The sequence below is a fragment of the Watersipora subatra genome, chromosome 4 (assembly GCF_963576615.1).
Source record: "Watersipora subatra chromosome 4, tzWatSuba1.1, whole genome shotgun sequence".
Classification (NCBI taxonomy): domain Eukaryota; kingdom Metazoa; phylum Bryozoa; class Gymnolaemata; order Cheilostomatida; family Watersiporidae; genus Watersipora; species Watersipora subatra.
The window spans coordinates 13,025,791-13,042,003 of NC_088711.1; the positions used below are offsets into that span (position 1 = coordinate 13,025,791).

General features: G+C 37.6%; 1 protein-coding gene across 1 annotated transcript; it reads right to left on the bottom strand.

The window, feature by feature from the left end:
• Positions 1 to 11,802: 11,802 nt before the first annotated feature.
• On the bottom strand, positions 11,803 to 15,376 carry LOC137393932 (uncharacterized). The gene is made up of 2 exons (XM_068080646.1): positions 15,323 to 15,376; positions 11,803 to 12,618 (listed from the first exon to the last, which is right to left on the bottom strand). Exons 1-2 carry the CDS (start codon positions 15,374 to 15,376, stop codon positions 11,803 to 11,805), a joined length of 870 nt encoding a protein of 289 aa, XP_067936747.1.
• Positions 15,377 to 16,213: the final 837 nt, after the last annotated feature.

Below are 16,213 nucleotides of genomic sequence, written 5' to 3' on the forward strand. Positions count from 1 at the left end.
ACATGTCATATGTATGTGGATTGTCAGACAAAGACAGCTTCATATAAGCCTGTTCATACAGCTTTACAATTTATATAGGCCTGTAGTATGCAATCTTGAGAAGGCATATTATCAGGAAGTTGAACAAAGCTATGACTAAATTAGACTGAGTGGCACATAAGCTATGCATATACATTGTCATATAAACTTTACTAGTTCGAAGGTTGAAGTAGGTTGTAATAAAATTTTTAAACTTATTAAAAGATTATATTTATATCAATAAATCTTGTATTGTTATTGTGTGTGTGCATGTGTGCGTGCGTGTCTGTTAGTTAGTTTAAACGCTCTGTGTTTCCAAATCTTTGTGCCAATTTCCTCCAAACTTACTTAACATGCATGTGCTATGTGCTTTCGATAAAAATCTTTGGTTTTAAAACTTCGTCTGATTCTTGAGAACATCTTAAACCCCCCATTCTTGAGAACTTCTTAAACCTCCGGACTACCTGATTAATAATAAAAGAAATCTTGGAAATTGCCTGGCTTGCTGCTAGTAATCATTCAAAATGCTTTAAAAGTGATAAACCAACAGACCTGATGACATTTTGGTATGAAGAATGATAAACTGTGGTGTATATTCCTTGAAACTTGTAAACGTGTATGCAGCAGTGACGCTGCAAACATCAAATGCCTAAATTACACTTATTTCATGGAGACTTGTTCACATAACTTTTATGCCCAATTAGCAAGTTAACCAACATCACGGTCTTTAGAATAAGTACATCCTTCTACTGGCCAAAAGGAAGCAGCTGCTTCTCTTGAGCTCCTACCTCCTTAGAGGATCTACTCAAGCTGAATAAGCTATCAGCTCCTCCTTTCTCACACTAGTAGAAGACTAACTAGTGAACTTGTATCTACTCTGTTACATGACCTAGGTTTGCAGAGATAAGTGATCTTCTGTAGTAGATAAAAAACAGAAACCACTGTCAGCTCCTCAGATATGTATCCAAGTTTTTGCCTGATAGATGATGGTGAGTACTTATAGGAAGTGTATTTTAACTGTCTGATTTGTGGAAAGAATGTTTTAGTCTCTACATAGACTTTTCCCTTACTGGTAATTAGCAAATCTACAGAAAAGAAATACTATTTTTTAAAGAGTTGCGATAGCATAAAAGCGATAATTTACTAAAAACATAATGACGAATATTTTTTGAAGTTGTTTTTACAAGAAAGTAACAATCCTTAATAAACGTTGAAAAAGTGCACCTGTCCAATATAAATACAATGTAGCTAAATTTTTATCAAGCTAAACTAGCTAACACGTTTGATTATACATTACGGAGTTGTCTCTTCAATAATAGAACAACATCTATTAATGCAGGGCTAATTATATTTGTGGGTCGCTAGAATTTTCTAATACAGTTCTACAAGTACTGCAGCCTCACTAACTTGCAACTTGATGTAAAAGATGGCCAAGCATATCTTATTAGGTATCATATGTGATACTGTTTCATTCGTATAAAAGAGGTTTCGAGATTACATGAAACACTTTGATTATTGTTACTCACATGAAAATTCTTTCCAAAAGTTTTTTACAGTTTGTTATATAAAAATACTACTGCTACTAGCATTTTTAGCATTTACAGCTTAATTCGCTACACTCAAGTAGCAGTTATGAACAGCAAGTGCTAAACTCAACGTGGTAGTCCTTTAAAATGCCACAGTAAACATTGGACAGTACAAATTAAGATTTGTCTTCTCATGAGAGCTAATAACTCAAATTGACCAAGCCACATGTTTTGTTGTTCTTTTTGGAAGATACTTCTGATTACCAATAATACATTGTTATTCTTCTGCTCTCTACTTACATTTGCCTGTGAGTTGGTTTCCTAGTGTTATGAATGAAGGGTGTGGAAGTGAAGTAATCTAGAATAGACTTGGCTGTTGGTACTTACCCAATAAATTCATATTCAGACAGAGACAACAAAAGTCAAAAGTTTATCCAACATAGTTTGGATGTACATAAATATAGTTTGTTCAAAGTCTAAGAATTTTATATTTGTGTTGGTTGATATGGCCATGTAATATAAATCTATGTGGTCAGTCAGTCACGGTTGTGTTGGCAAAAACAGACTTTATGAGTTGATGGAACTTTATTAATTATGTAAGAGGTATACTCAAAAATATATGAAAATTATTGTTTGTCACATTTCTCTCACTCTAATAACCGCTTTTCAGTGAGAGACAGATTGCTAGAAGAGATTAGAGAAGTTCTGCAGTTTTAGAATACGCAAGTACATCAGCATCACACTACATATACTGTAGATGTACTTCTGATACATGCATTTGTAAGGTTATGATTGTATTATTTTTGTATTTATTTTAGACCAGAATTTTAGTATTGTTATGCAAAAACATCACGAGTTTTTTCATACCTCTTACTAGCAGCATTCATCGCGTTTTTTTCTCAATAAAAATGACCAATAGTGAACAGATATTACTCAGGACAAGTAATAGAAGAAGGGTGTTACAGCTATAATAGTGCACATTTGAAAAACCTTTTGATATATTTGACTACTTTTTATTTTAAAGGGCTTGCATAATATACATAATGAAAAAACAAAAAAGAAACTGAAATTGTTGTAACTTAAAAATAATTTTAAGCACTTATCAATGCAAGAGAAAGAATGAGATTAAAGGTGACAATGGTTTTCACTACACCAGTACAGTTGTACTGGTAGATGTTAAGTGCCCGAGCAGATAACTTCACAAAAGTCTCAAGTCTCAAGATGTTTGCTCAATCCTGCTATTTAAAAAACACTACTTTGGGTTTGCATCTGAAGGTTTTGAAATATGAATTTTAATATTTCGGTTTTCAATCACAACTCATTCTGATAAGCCTTTTAAAGAAGAATTGTTTGAATTCTGAAATGTTTTTCCACTGCGAATAATGTAAATAGTTTTAATCTGTTTGAAGACAAAAACAGAATCAAGCATAGCATAAATGATAATAGTAAATAAAGGATAGGTACATTATCACTAACAGAAACCTATTTACGCCTTTTACAACCTTTACGCATTAACATACATGTATGAACATTATTTTCAGTGCGCTGAGATCAACTGAGTTACTTGACTCTCATGCAAAATTCTATATAAATTAATAAATTAAAAGTGTAAATTTTTTGTTTTGTCAAGCAATAATGAAAAATATTTACAATTTTTGAAAGATTTAATTATTGATCAATTTGGTTATTGTCTTGTAAAAACTAGAATGATGACGGTTGATGAACTGTAATAAAATGTTGTTTTCTTTAAACTGTATTCTGAAGGTCAAGGTACATGCTGACAAAAGATCAGGCTTATAATGGTAAACATGTTGTGGTTTTACACCAATTGTAAAAGCTGATCATAATATAGCCAAAGCTTTAAGTGTAGTTCAAACGATCAATAGAGAAACCCATGAAGTTGGAAACTATACTTGTAAAACTTTGTATATATATATATATATATATATATATATATATATATATATATATATATATATATATATATACATGTACTGTCAATCCTTGACTTACGACTATCTTAATATGCTAATTTTTCAATAGTCAAATAGATGACACTACACTCACAATATCCGTTGGCATACATATAATACTTTGAAACATAGCAGTTTTGTAAATCGCTACTTATTTACAAAGCTACATACATACAAAGTACATACATACATGCCTGTGATGAGTACCTACAGTCTCTTCTCTATACAAAAGAAACATGGGAAAATCTGTCCGAAACCAGCAAAGCTAAACTTTGAGAAACTAAAATACAACAACGTTAAAAAACTTAGAGGAAAAAATTAATGAAAAGTCAGCTGAGGAAAAGGTAATAGAAAAGATCACTGAACGATGGGAGACTTCAAAGAGTCTGGCTTTCAACACAGCATATGAGGTACTGGGCAGCCCATCCAGGATACAGCAAGACTGCTTCAGAGAGGATGATGTGAAGCTAAACCAACCGCTTGAAGAGAGAAATGCTGCACGAAGTCAGTATTTATCACTTTGCACCAGAGAGAACAAGGCAAAACTTTCGACAGTGAGGAACAAACTTCAGCGATATTCTAGAGAACTGAAGTCACACTGGTTGGAGGAAAAAGCCAAAAACCTTGAGTCTGCTGCCAAGCGCAACGATAAGAAAGAATTCTATCATGGTCTCAGAGAAGTATATGATAGAAGGGCAGCAGTACAGCTAAAAACGCTTGATGGAGAAGCAGTCCTACAGAATAAGAATCAGATTCTGAATCGCTTTGCCAAGCGTGCCAACCAACACTTAAATGCCCCAGGAATAACAGAGAGTTGTGCTTTTGTTTACCTTTTGCCAAAACCAATCTTGAACTGTCTGGATGAACCGCCTGGCAAAGTGGAACTCATCGCTGCAATCACCATAACAAAAGAAAATAGAGCACCTGGAAGATGTGCGGATCCAGCAGAGATATGGAAATACGACTGCATCAGTAGCAACAAAAGCCACTATTCAAACTAATTAAAGATGTATGGGAGAAGGAGGAAATGTCACAGAATTAGAAAGGTGCTAACATCACACCAATATTTGAGAAAGGAGATCATTAAGACTGCGAGAACCATAGATATAGTAAACCCTATAGCGAATAGCTATCATTACAATGGAGCAAAAGTGAGGCCTATAATTGGCTGTTGTTCTCACGACCTTACGTCGCAGTGATGCGCATCACAGCATCAGAGCCTTCAATTGAACAATGAGTTTAGCAGTGAAGCATGCTTGTCATACTTGTTTTTAAGTCATAAATGTAACAGTTAGACCAAATTCTTACTAAAATGTCATCAGAGGAGACTACAACACCCCAGGTATATCCTGAATTGCCCATAACAAGACAGAACTTGAACACAAAACAAGAAGTTGTCAACAATATCATAAGCTATCTATGCCAATTAAAGACATCAAGGGAAAGCTGCTAGTGGAAAATACGTAGGTAATAGGAAAACCTTCATCATTGGTTTTGAGTCAGCAGCCAAATATGAACATGGCATTGCTCAATATCTTTTCAGTAACTACATCAACTACTTCCTAACCTTTAAGATCAACAAGGATCACATTGAGACTTTGTTTTCCACGATACGATCTATTGTGGAAAAGGTAGGGTGGCTATAACAATAACCCGGATGTGCAGTGCTTTAGATCTGCACTTCGAGCTCTGCTCATAAAAGCAGATATCACACCAAGTTCCAATGCTAACTGTATTGATCTGGATGTGAGCAGGGCTGAAAAAGCTGGCCAACTCCTGTTACATTCTCTGGCTAGAAAGAAGAAGAAGAAGGAAGAGACAAAAGCTGAGAAAGGTGAAGATGAGGAGTTCGGTGATGAGGAATTTTTCTAACTCAAATGTGATGACTGTATCAAGTTCTTGACCGATGTAGAAATAGTGGGAAGTAGAAGTAGTGATGACATAACTCTAATCTCAGTTAAGAACAGAGATTGATAGGTGACCCAATTGATAGGCCGAATATGTATTGCTGCAGAAAAGTGATTACGTTCACACATGGAGAGCTATGGTATTACACAGAGAGTTTTTAAACAAGTTACATAACCTCAATCAAGGTTTTACATGCACAGTGCATGCCAACAGTCTACTCAGAACTATAGTAAATCGCTATATTAAAATCAGAATACACTACCCTAGGACACTTATGTATTCGCCTCATCTAACTTTCGAGTTTTCGCGGAGTCATCCTCTCGTGGAAATTTCATGAGCGAAACTAAACTATCATAACGAACGAGCGAAAACGCGGAATTAAATAGCTTTGTTCATTGATAGTCCAAGAAACAAATGGCAGCAAGCGATAAAACTGCATTATCGATCTCGGCCACACAATTCTGCCTGCGAATCACAATTACAAACTAGTTCCAAATTGAAATTTTTTTCTTACCGGTGAACTGAACCTGAGGAATCTAATTATGTTTGTTCCACTGCATTTATTTTCACATCACTATATTTTCGCACTCATCAGAGCTGTGAAATTAAGTTGCATTGAAATTTTACTCTGTATGCTACTCACGAAACTAAATACTAGCGAAATATAAGTGTCCTAGGGTATGCCGCTTCAAAGCAGGAAGCTAGTTCAACCAACCTTAGACAAAAGCTATCTGTCTAGTTATTTTCAGTCATGTCTAATGGGTGTTTAATACAGTGGTCCAGCTTAACTGCTTCTAAATCTCATTTGATTCATTATTTTGCTATTAGTTTAATTTCTATGTGGTCACTCTTTGTATTATCAATGATATAGAAGCTTCTAAATAATTGGTATTATTCATTACCATGCATGTGTGTAAAATTCTTGCCTTTCTCATCCAAAGTCATTATATAAGTTTTATATATTTTCAATAAAATATGCAGTCTCAGATGCACAAACTATGGAAAAATTGTGCAGTTTTTAGTGCCAAGTCAATAGGAGTTCATAGATCAGCTGATTCACTCTACGCATCACCACGACGTTACGTCATCCTATTTATAGGCCTCAGAGCCGTATAGTTTCACAGAGTCCCGCGACCAACAGAAGCGTATACGGGAGCTCGCTCGATTCCAAACATACAGGCCACGCCTACTATTTTTATATAAGTTATAATGGAGAGGTCGCAACATTAATCAACAAAAACTACTCCCATTAGCAGTCGCTTTAAAATTGATTGTTGTACCATGAACCATTTGAAAAAAAACAAAATTTCCTACAAAAAGCTGCTAATAACGTTTTTGTAAAAACGTAAAGTAAATGCAAAAAAGAGCGGTATTGAGAGCGAGGTATGAATATTCCATTAGAGATCAGTATGTCGATCCGGTTTGTTTGAAATCGGACGTTTTTGTTTCCCGTTTTGGTCGCGAAACTTTTTAAAGCTATATGACTCTGCCAGTACAAAGTTGTATAACTTCACAGAGTTTTGCTGCTAACGGATGCGTATATCGGAGCTCGCACGGCTCCAAACAAACAAGCAGCGCCCACTATTGTTTTATATAAGTTATAATGGAGAGGCCGCAACACTAACCAACAAAAATTACTCCCATTGGCAGTCGCTCTGAAATTGATTGTTGTATTATACATCATTTGAAAAAGGACAAAATTCCCTACAAGAAACTACAAATGATTTTTTGTAATAAAGTAGAGTAAATGCAAAAGAGTGAGATGTTGAGAGCGAGGTAAGAATATTCCATTAGAGATCAGTATGTCGATCGGGTTTGTTTGAAATCAAGCATTTTTGTTTCCGGCTTTTGGTCACGGGACTCTGTGAAACTATACGACACTGATTTTGCTTATTTGCATATCTAGGGTTTATATATCTATGGGTGAGAACTATTAAAACACCTTTCTCCTGGCAATTGCTGCAAAAATTATGGCCTATCTACTACTAAACAGTAGCAATACAGTGATTTCACCAAATCTACAGCCTGAAACACAGTGTGAATTTTGCAAGGGACGTAGTAGAATGAATATGGTTGGTGTTCGACCTTCGTCAAGTACGAAACATGTCTTTATAGGCTGTATTCATTGTTTTCACTAAGGCCTTTGATACGGCCTCAAGACAAGGTCTCTGGACGAAGATCATGAGGTTAGGCTGCACCATAGACCTATCAACTATACTGGACTGGCCACATGGGTGGTGTCCTACATAAATAGCTACACTCTTTGTGATGCAACGTCTTTGCTTTGTTCACTTTCACCTGGTCAGACAATTGAGTCATCATTGTTTACATTGAAAGAATAAAAAAACATTTTTGTTGCTAAATGTAATTTGACATAACTACTAAAGTACACAAGATATTAGTTTCAAATTTTAGATATAAAGCTCATACACTATGCATTTTCTACCCTGCAAATTTGTAAACATAAAGTTGAATATTTCATATGTAAAGTGCCTACATATAAATACATATATATATATATATATATAAGTACATATATAAATGTATATTGATCCATTCAAAAAATATTGCAGAATTATCAATGTTGCCCTATACAATGGACTAACATGTCAGCTGGCTAGGTATACAAATGATGCATACACACTGGTAAATGGTATACTGATCACAGCCTACCATGAGTATAAATGTTGGGTCTTGGGTGTTATGCAAAGCATTTCAGCGGCGAGCTTGACTTTCATCGTTATATTTTTCTAGTTCATGTGGAGTTTGGTCAGCTTGTTAGCAAGTTTTAGCCCGATATCTTTTTGAAGTTTATGAAGGTTTTCCGTGTAGGTATAGTCTACATCGCCTTCTGGGGATTTAAATCTTCGCAAAGAGCCGAGCGTATTCCTCGCTAACTTTAGCATGTGTTCCGGGTCCAATGTAACATACACTTTGTGGTCCATCATTGGGTGTCCATCACTGCGCCCCTAGTTTCTTTAGAGTGGTGATGTTTGCTTGTGCGCCATCGCAAGTTATGTTTATAATCCTGATTCCACGTTCAGCAGTAAGACGTAGGCACTGCTGTATTAGTTGAGACTGTAAATCGCAGTCAATCTTGTCTACATAGGAGTAGCCGATTGGATGTCGTACACCACCCATAACTGGAACGAGAAGAAATACCAGTGACTCGCTGGCTAACTTAGTTTTGTTCCCGATGGTAACCTGGCCCTGCACAGAGTTGGTTGACTTCTCCAGACGAAGCTGCTTTCAGATCATCATACTATCCATCACTGAGACTGTATACATCGGTTGCACATGTCTTTTTACCGATGATTTCAATGACGCCTGTTACAAAGCCAGGATCACATTTTACTGACTCGAGCCGAGCCTATTACCCTAGGACACTTTTATTTAGCTAGTATTTAGTTTCGTGAGTAGCACACAGAGTAAAGTTTCACTGCAACTTAATTTCGCGGTACTGATGAGTGCGAAAATATAGTGATGTGAAAATAAATGCAGTAGAAAAAAAACAGATTACATTCCTCAGGTCCAGTTTGCTAATAAGAAAAAAATTCAAATTGGGACTAGTTCGTATTTGTAAACCGCAGGTTGAAATGTGTGGGTGAGATCGATAATTCAATTTGATCACTTGCTGCCATTTGTTTCTTGGACTATCAATGACGTTTAGGTCATCCCGCCGTGACTTTCACACTCGAATCCCAAGAAGAAGAAAATAGATAGGTAACAACCAACTTCACAACCAAAACTGTATAACCCTTTCGCTGCCATAAACGCATTTATGCATTTTCTAGGGGCCACTGCCATAAACACATTTTTGGACTTTCTCAGCAATTGTGGGGTAACCTGATTTTATTATTCGTTGACCACATAACCCACCGGTCTTTAAGAGTTTTATGAAATTGACTGTGTTGTCCGAATATTTCTCTATAAAACCAGCTTAAAACAACGAAGCAATTTCAAACTTTTGTTTGAGAATTTCTAATCTAAAAACGAACATTTTTCTGTAAGATCATTAACTACCGCCTGCGAGTCATAAAACAGGTAATTAGTTGTTGATGACATTATAGCCAACCAATCTTTAGATTTTCGTGATTATACAGATAATTAAAGTAGCAGCACTGTCTTTAATGTGTCTGTTCACAGCCAAAACTGTATAATGTGGTTGGACCTGGTGAGGGTTGATTTTTTTTTGGTTGGTAATAAAATTCATCACTGCAATAATCATTCTTCAATTTTATGACTTCACAACCAGACTTTCATCCTCATCAGTTACAAATTCAGTGACTAAACTGATATCATCTTAATTTGCTTTGCCATGCTGTTCAGTCGGTGTATTAGCTATAATGAGTTTACCAGAAATTTCCCATTTATCCCAACCACAGACGAAAATTGCCTGCATTTCTAATATGAAAATTTAATTGTGGGTATCAATGAACAAAGCTATTTAATTTCATGTTTTCGCTCATTCGTTATGATAGTTTAGTTTCGCTCATGAAATTTTTGCGAGAGGATGACACCGCGAAAATGCGAAAGTTAGATGATGCGAATACATAAATGTCCTAGGGTAACTATTTTGGCAGAGAATCAAATATACTTGGCATAGCATGTTGCTTTAGTATGTCAGCCATCTTTATACCAGGATAGGATATCTTCAACGATAGGAGTCTATTGTGAAATGATCACTGCAGAGCACAGAGTATTTGGAAAGCATCTAGACCCAGTCCTTACGCTTGCTTCGCAGTGTCTATCCACTTGTTACGTCTGTCTAGAAGTTTTTCTTCCGATGGAGAGGTGTGGAAACTGAGTTTACTGTCCTTTGCTGGAGTATTAGAACACCCGAATGCCCAGCAAACATTTCTACTCCTCTTGCCCTGTAGAATAATCAGTAAATGATTACATTCTTATGAGACCATCATGAAGTTAAAATCTTTCTGGGTGGGTTTAGCTACACTCTTGAATATAGCACACTCATCATAATACTTATTTACTAGCCGATGTCCACCTGCCATGTTGATGAAAAACTTCATAAAATGGGCAACGCTTTGTCTACTACGTATTTGGCACCTCTTTGTGCGAAACAACTTTTCAAATTGTAGTGCCAGCAATGAACTTAAAGGTTGACTTGCAACAAAATTCACACTACAGTTATTTGATATCAAAAGATTCACCAAGTCTTACTCTGCTGTGTTGTAGGTGCAAAATATGTGGAAATGTGATTACAAGCTCTTAAAGGCTAAAAAACGAACAGTTAATCGCAGCCATCACAAAACCGCCATAGATTAGGTAGAATCTCTTTCCAAAACGGCTTAAATGGGACGTAGTTGTACAGGATGGCTTCTGTTTACACTTTCACGCAACCTCATTCGTCAAAATATTTTCACAAGTATACTTCACGCATTCAATAAAACCATGTTTATTGTTCTTACGCGTCTATTTTATCGTCATTGTAATGCTGTCACTTTCAGCACTGATATCTTATAACCTACCGTGAAAATTCATTCAATTTTTTAACCTTAGCTTAGAGGAGTGCATATAATCCTCTGATGAACATGACGAGCCTGTTGGTCACCTGTGATAGTAGAAAAATGCTGTAGAAATTATTCGTGCTGTTTGGCAGGAAGTATTGGTCACATGATCAGATTACAACTAGACGATCAGACCAAGCCGAAAAAAACTGTAAACTAGCAAGCATCTATATTTGGTAAGGGCTCTCCGGTAAAACCCGAAGTGTTTGTCATAAACTAATGCTACGAAAAGTTTTATATTGAGCCTTTTATTGGCCTTTCAATTTACGTGAAAACATCACGTGACAAAACAATAACCAAATGTAATGGCTACGTCAGAGAAATATACTGATTCCAATCTATGGCAGTTTCGTGATGACTACAATCAACTGTTCGTTTTTGAGCTTTTAAGAGCTTGTATTCACATTTCCACATATTTTGCACCTTAAGCACAGCAGTGTGCGACATGGTGAATCTTTTAATACCAAATAACTGTAATGTGAGTTTTGTTGCAAGTCAACCTTTAAGAAAATAGACCACAGAGATTGATAGACTAGCTACACCATATACATGTACTAGCTGTGCCACCTGGCGTTGCCCGTGTAATAGAAGGGTATTTGGACAGAAAATTTATTTGTATTTAACATATTACAACATTTACCATTCTAACTTTCAAACTACATATCATGAGAAAAATTTTTTGTTTTATAAACAATGAGAGTAGTGAGAGTTTTGCTATTAGGCAGTTTAATAATGTGAACAACAGCTTCTCGTGACGTTATGCTATGACCCGCGTCATACGTAAAGCAGTTAGGTATTGCTCTGATATAATGCCTTATAATGGCAGGCTAGCAATTTGACTTCCATAGTCTAGTGGGCTAGGTGTAAGACTTGTGAACGACTCGTGAACGACTCGTGAACGACTCGTGAACGACTCGTGAACGACTCGTGAACGACTCGTGAACGACTCGTGAACGACTCGTGAACGACTCGTGAACGACTCGTGAACGACTCGTGAACGACTCGTGAACGACTCGTGAACGACTCGTGAACGACTCGTGAACGACTCGTGAACGACTCGTGAACGACTCGTGAACGACTCGTGAACGACTCGTGAACGACTCGTGAACGACTCGTGAACGACTCGTGAACGACTCGTGAACGACTCGTGAACGACTCGTGAACGACTCGTGAACGACTCGTGAACGACTCGTGAACGACTCGTGAACGACTCGTGAACGACTCGTGAACGACTCGTGAACGACTCGTGAACGACTCGTGAACGACTCGTGAACGACTCGTGAACGACTCGTGAACGACTCGTGAACGACTCGTGAACGACTCGTGAACGACTCGTGAACGACTCGTGAACGACTCGTGAACGACTCGTGAACGACTCGTGAACGACTCGTGAACGACTCGTGAACGACTCGTGAACGACTCGTGAACGACTCGTGAACGACTCGTGAACGACTCGTGAACGACTCGTGAACGACTCGTGAACGACTCGTGAACGACTCGTGAACGACTCGTGAACGACTCGTGAACGACTCGTGAACGACTCGTGAACGACTCGTGAACGACTCGTGAACGACTCGTGAACGACTCGTGAACGACTCGTGAACGACTCGTGAACGACTCGTGAACGACTTGTGAACCACTTGGTCCGAGGTTGAATCCTCTTCGCTACGGAATATTTATTTCAAGATTTTAAGATCTATAGCCGGATTTCCACACACGACGGACTTTGAGAAATATATACAGTGAAACATGGATAACTCGCCCTCGGATATAGTGAACAAGTGGTTAACTCGAATGGATTTGCTTGGTCCGTTCCCACGCAATGATAAATGGCTCTATATAACTCGAACTCAACACCGTTAATTCGAACTGTTTTTTGCCCAACGGCTACCGAAACGGTTGCTATCGCTTTAGAAAATCACTTTATTCCAAGCCATAGAGGTAAACCTCAACTTTTCGTAATTCATAAACGTCGTTATTAACTCCATCGGCAAAATATTTTTGTCAACGACTTTTCTAAAGGTTTGGTGAAATTTGATTTATACTGCTATACGATGAATAGCACGGGCTAGCCGGGTCACGCGTGCAAGGATTTTTGCCACGCACATACAAAACAAAAACAGCATGTTGTTTTGTATTTGCGTGGCGAAAATCTTTGAGTGCGTGACCCGGCTAGCCCGTGATGAATAGTTTTCCGACTTTGATTCCGTGTTGAATCAACGTCGGAATGTCGAATGTTTAAAACGTCTTAAAAATTGTTGTAATTAAACGTATACGTTGTCTTAGCTAAAAAAACTATTCATCGTTTGACCTAAACACAGAATACGTGTGTACATTCAATAAGTATCCATTCAAAAAACTTGAGTGATATACAATGTACCGTAAAACCTCGTAAAACTTTTAATTGAACTGCCTCGGAGTGTTGCTCTTAATGAATCTCAGGTAAAGTAAGGTAATCTTTGCATAAACTTCAAGAAAAATTGGCAAAATTGATCGTGGGTAAAACGCTCAAAAGAAAAAGATGTCTTTTCTTTTGAGCATTTCAGCAACGATCAAGTTTTGCCAATGTCAATCTAAAAAACGTCCTGGCAATAACATCACCTCAAACAACAAACCAATCTCAAGTGATAGAAAAATCTTTATACTTTTTGATAAAAACGTTTTAAACTTTACATTAGAAGCATCTAATTTGAAACAAGCCATTTGTGCTTTTGATTTATATTATAGTTTGTATATGTACATGTATCTACTAATAAATAAGTAAATACATGGACTTGTGACAGTGCTCTGATAACTTGAACGCTCTGATAATTCGAACACTTTTGCTCGGTCCCTTGAAGTTTGAGTTATCCGAGTTTCACTGTATATAGATGTGGCTATATTGGAGCAAATCATAGACCTATTAACTATACTAGACTGGGCAATCCAATGCATCACGGCTCAGCATTGTGTCCTACTTAAATAGCCACATTCTTCACGAGTAATGTCAACGCTTTGTTCACTCGCAGCTGGTCAGGCAAGCGAGTCATCATTGTTTACGTTGAAAGAATGACAAAGACAGCTTTGTTGCTACATGTAATTTGACATAACTACTAAAGTACACAAGATATTGGTTTAAACTTTTAGATGCAAAGCTTATACACTATGCATTTCTTACCGTGCAAATTTGTAAACATAAAGTTGAATATTTCATATGTAAAGTGCCAGTAAAAATGTATATTGATCTATTCAAAAAATATTGCAAAATTATCAATATTGCCCTATGCTATGGGCTAACATGTCAGATAGCTAGGTGTACAAACTGATTTCAAATGCATACACACTGGCAAATGGTACACTGATCGCAGTCTGCCATTAATATAAATATTGGGTCTTAAGCCCGGTTCCCATATACGCTGCAAAGCACCGGCAACAGCACCGCAGGTTATTGCGGTAAAATGGGAACCTACACGCTGCGGATCGCAGTGCACCGGCAGTGGATGCCGGCGGTCAACGCAAGAGTTTGCGCATGTTCAAATTTCGCAAACGCCGCAGGCAAAACATTCCCGAAATGCATTGTAAGGGTAAAGGTCACCATTATAGGAACGGCATGGCGAGTGAAAATTTTATTTGATTACGCAATTATGTTTACAATATTTTTAACGATGTGGCTTTATGTGAACATATCCCGCAGAGCCTAGTGCCGCAAGCGTTTTACTGCGCATGTTACCGCCGGAGTCTAGCAATCGATATGGGAACCAGGCTTTAGGTGTTATGCAAACAGCATCAGAAAATAGGTTTATGTTCACTTTGTTCACTTTGCATAGTCCAGGCCATAGTTTTAAGTAGGAAGCCATGGAGAGTGGAGCAACTACCAGCACTGGAAATGATTCGAAGGTAAATGTTACTCCAATTGTTTGCAAGTGTGGTTGTGAGAGGTACCTAGATATAAAGAGCAAGAAATCTTGCGGGTTTTTTTCGAGATATGCATACAAATAATAGTTTTTTCCAAAGTGTTTTCTTAAAGTTCATTGCTGGCACTAATATTTGAAAAGTTGCTTCGCACAAAGAGGTGCCAACCGCGAAGTAGACTAAGTGTTGCCCATTTCATGAAGTTTTTCATCACCATGGCAGGTGGACATAGGCTAGTAAATGAGTATGGTGATGGCTGTGCTATATTTACAAGTGTAGCTAAACCCAACGAAAAGATTTTTACTTTATGATGGTCTCATAGGAATGCAATTATTTACTGATTATTTTGCAGGACAAGAGGAGTAAAAATTTTTGCTGCGCATTTGGTTGTTCTAATACTCCAGCAAAAGACAATTAACTCAGTTTCCACACCTTTCCATCGGAAAAAAAAAACTGGATCTGGATGCCTTCCAAATACTCTGCGCTCGGCAGTGATCTCCTGCAGATCTCCTGGTATGATGATGGCTGCCATACTAAAGCCTACTGCTGTACCAAGGGTATTTGTTTCTCTGCCAAAATATTTACAACCGACTCAACCAAAGCATAGACGACTGTTATGCCGACCAACACAATCTAAATCATCTCCACCAGACGGAGATGAGCCAGTCCTGGAACCTTCACTTTGCTATGAAGAGCCAACAGCCGCCAAGCAATCTGAAGAGATCATTCCCGACCCTCTACATAAGCGTACCTCGTACCTTGGAATAGGGAATTAAATTTTTCAAACATTTCGCGAGGCCAAGTATCTACTTCTGTACAAGCTTAGACAGGATCATATAGAAACACTGTTCTCAAAGATTCGGGCCAAAGGAGGTTTCAACAATCATCCAGATGTCCGTAGCTTCAAATCTGCACTGAAAGCTCGACTAGTGAAAACAGACATCACACCTAGCACGAGTGCTAGGTGTCTTGATTGTGATAGCTCAGATGGCTTCTGCTCCCTACTTCTCTCATCTAAACGAAAAAAAATTCATGTAGAAAGTGATGATGACTTCCATGATTATTTGGAATCAAGCGAACGGCTGAAAATTGATCTGTCAAAATCTGTCTCGGACATAGTGGAGTACATCGGTAGGTAAATACAACCAATTTCTCCAAATTTTCTACAAAACAAGAGATCTGGCGCACATTGCAGCCTTGCTGCATGTTCTAAACTGCATGACTGCCCATATTGTGGTACATGATTTAGGTATGTACATGTATTTTGGTATTAGCTACTTTCGCTTATTGTTAGTGTATAGAACAGATATACAGGTAGCAGAGTGGCTTGAAATAATACTGCAGCAAATCAGTGAGATGTAAGTAACTC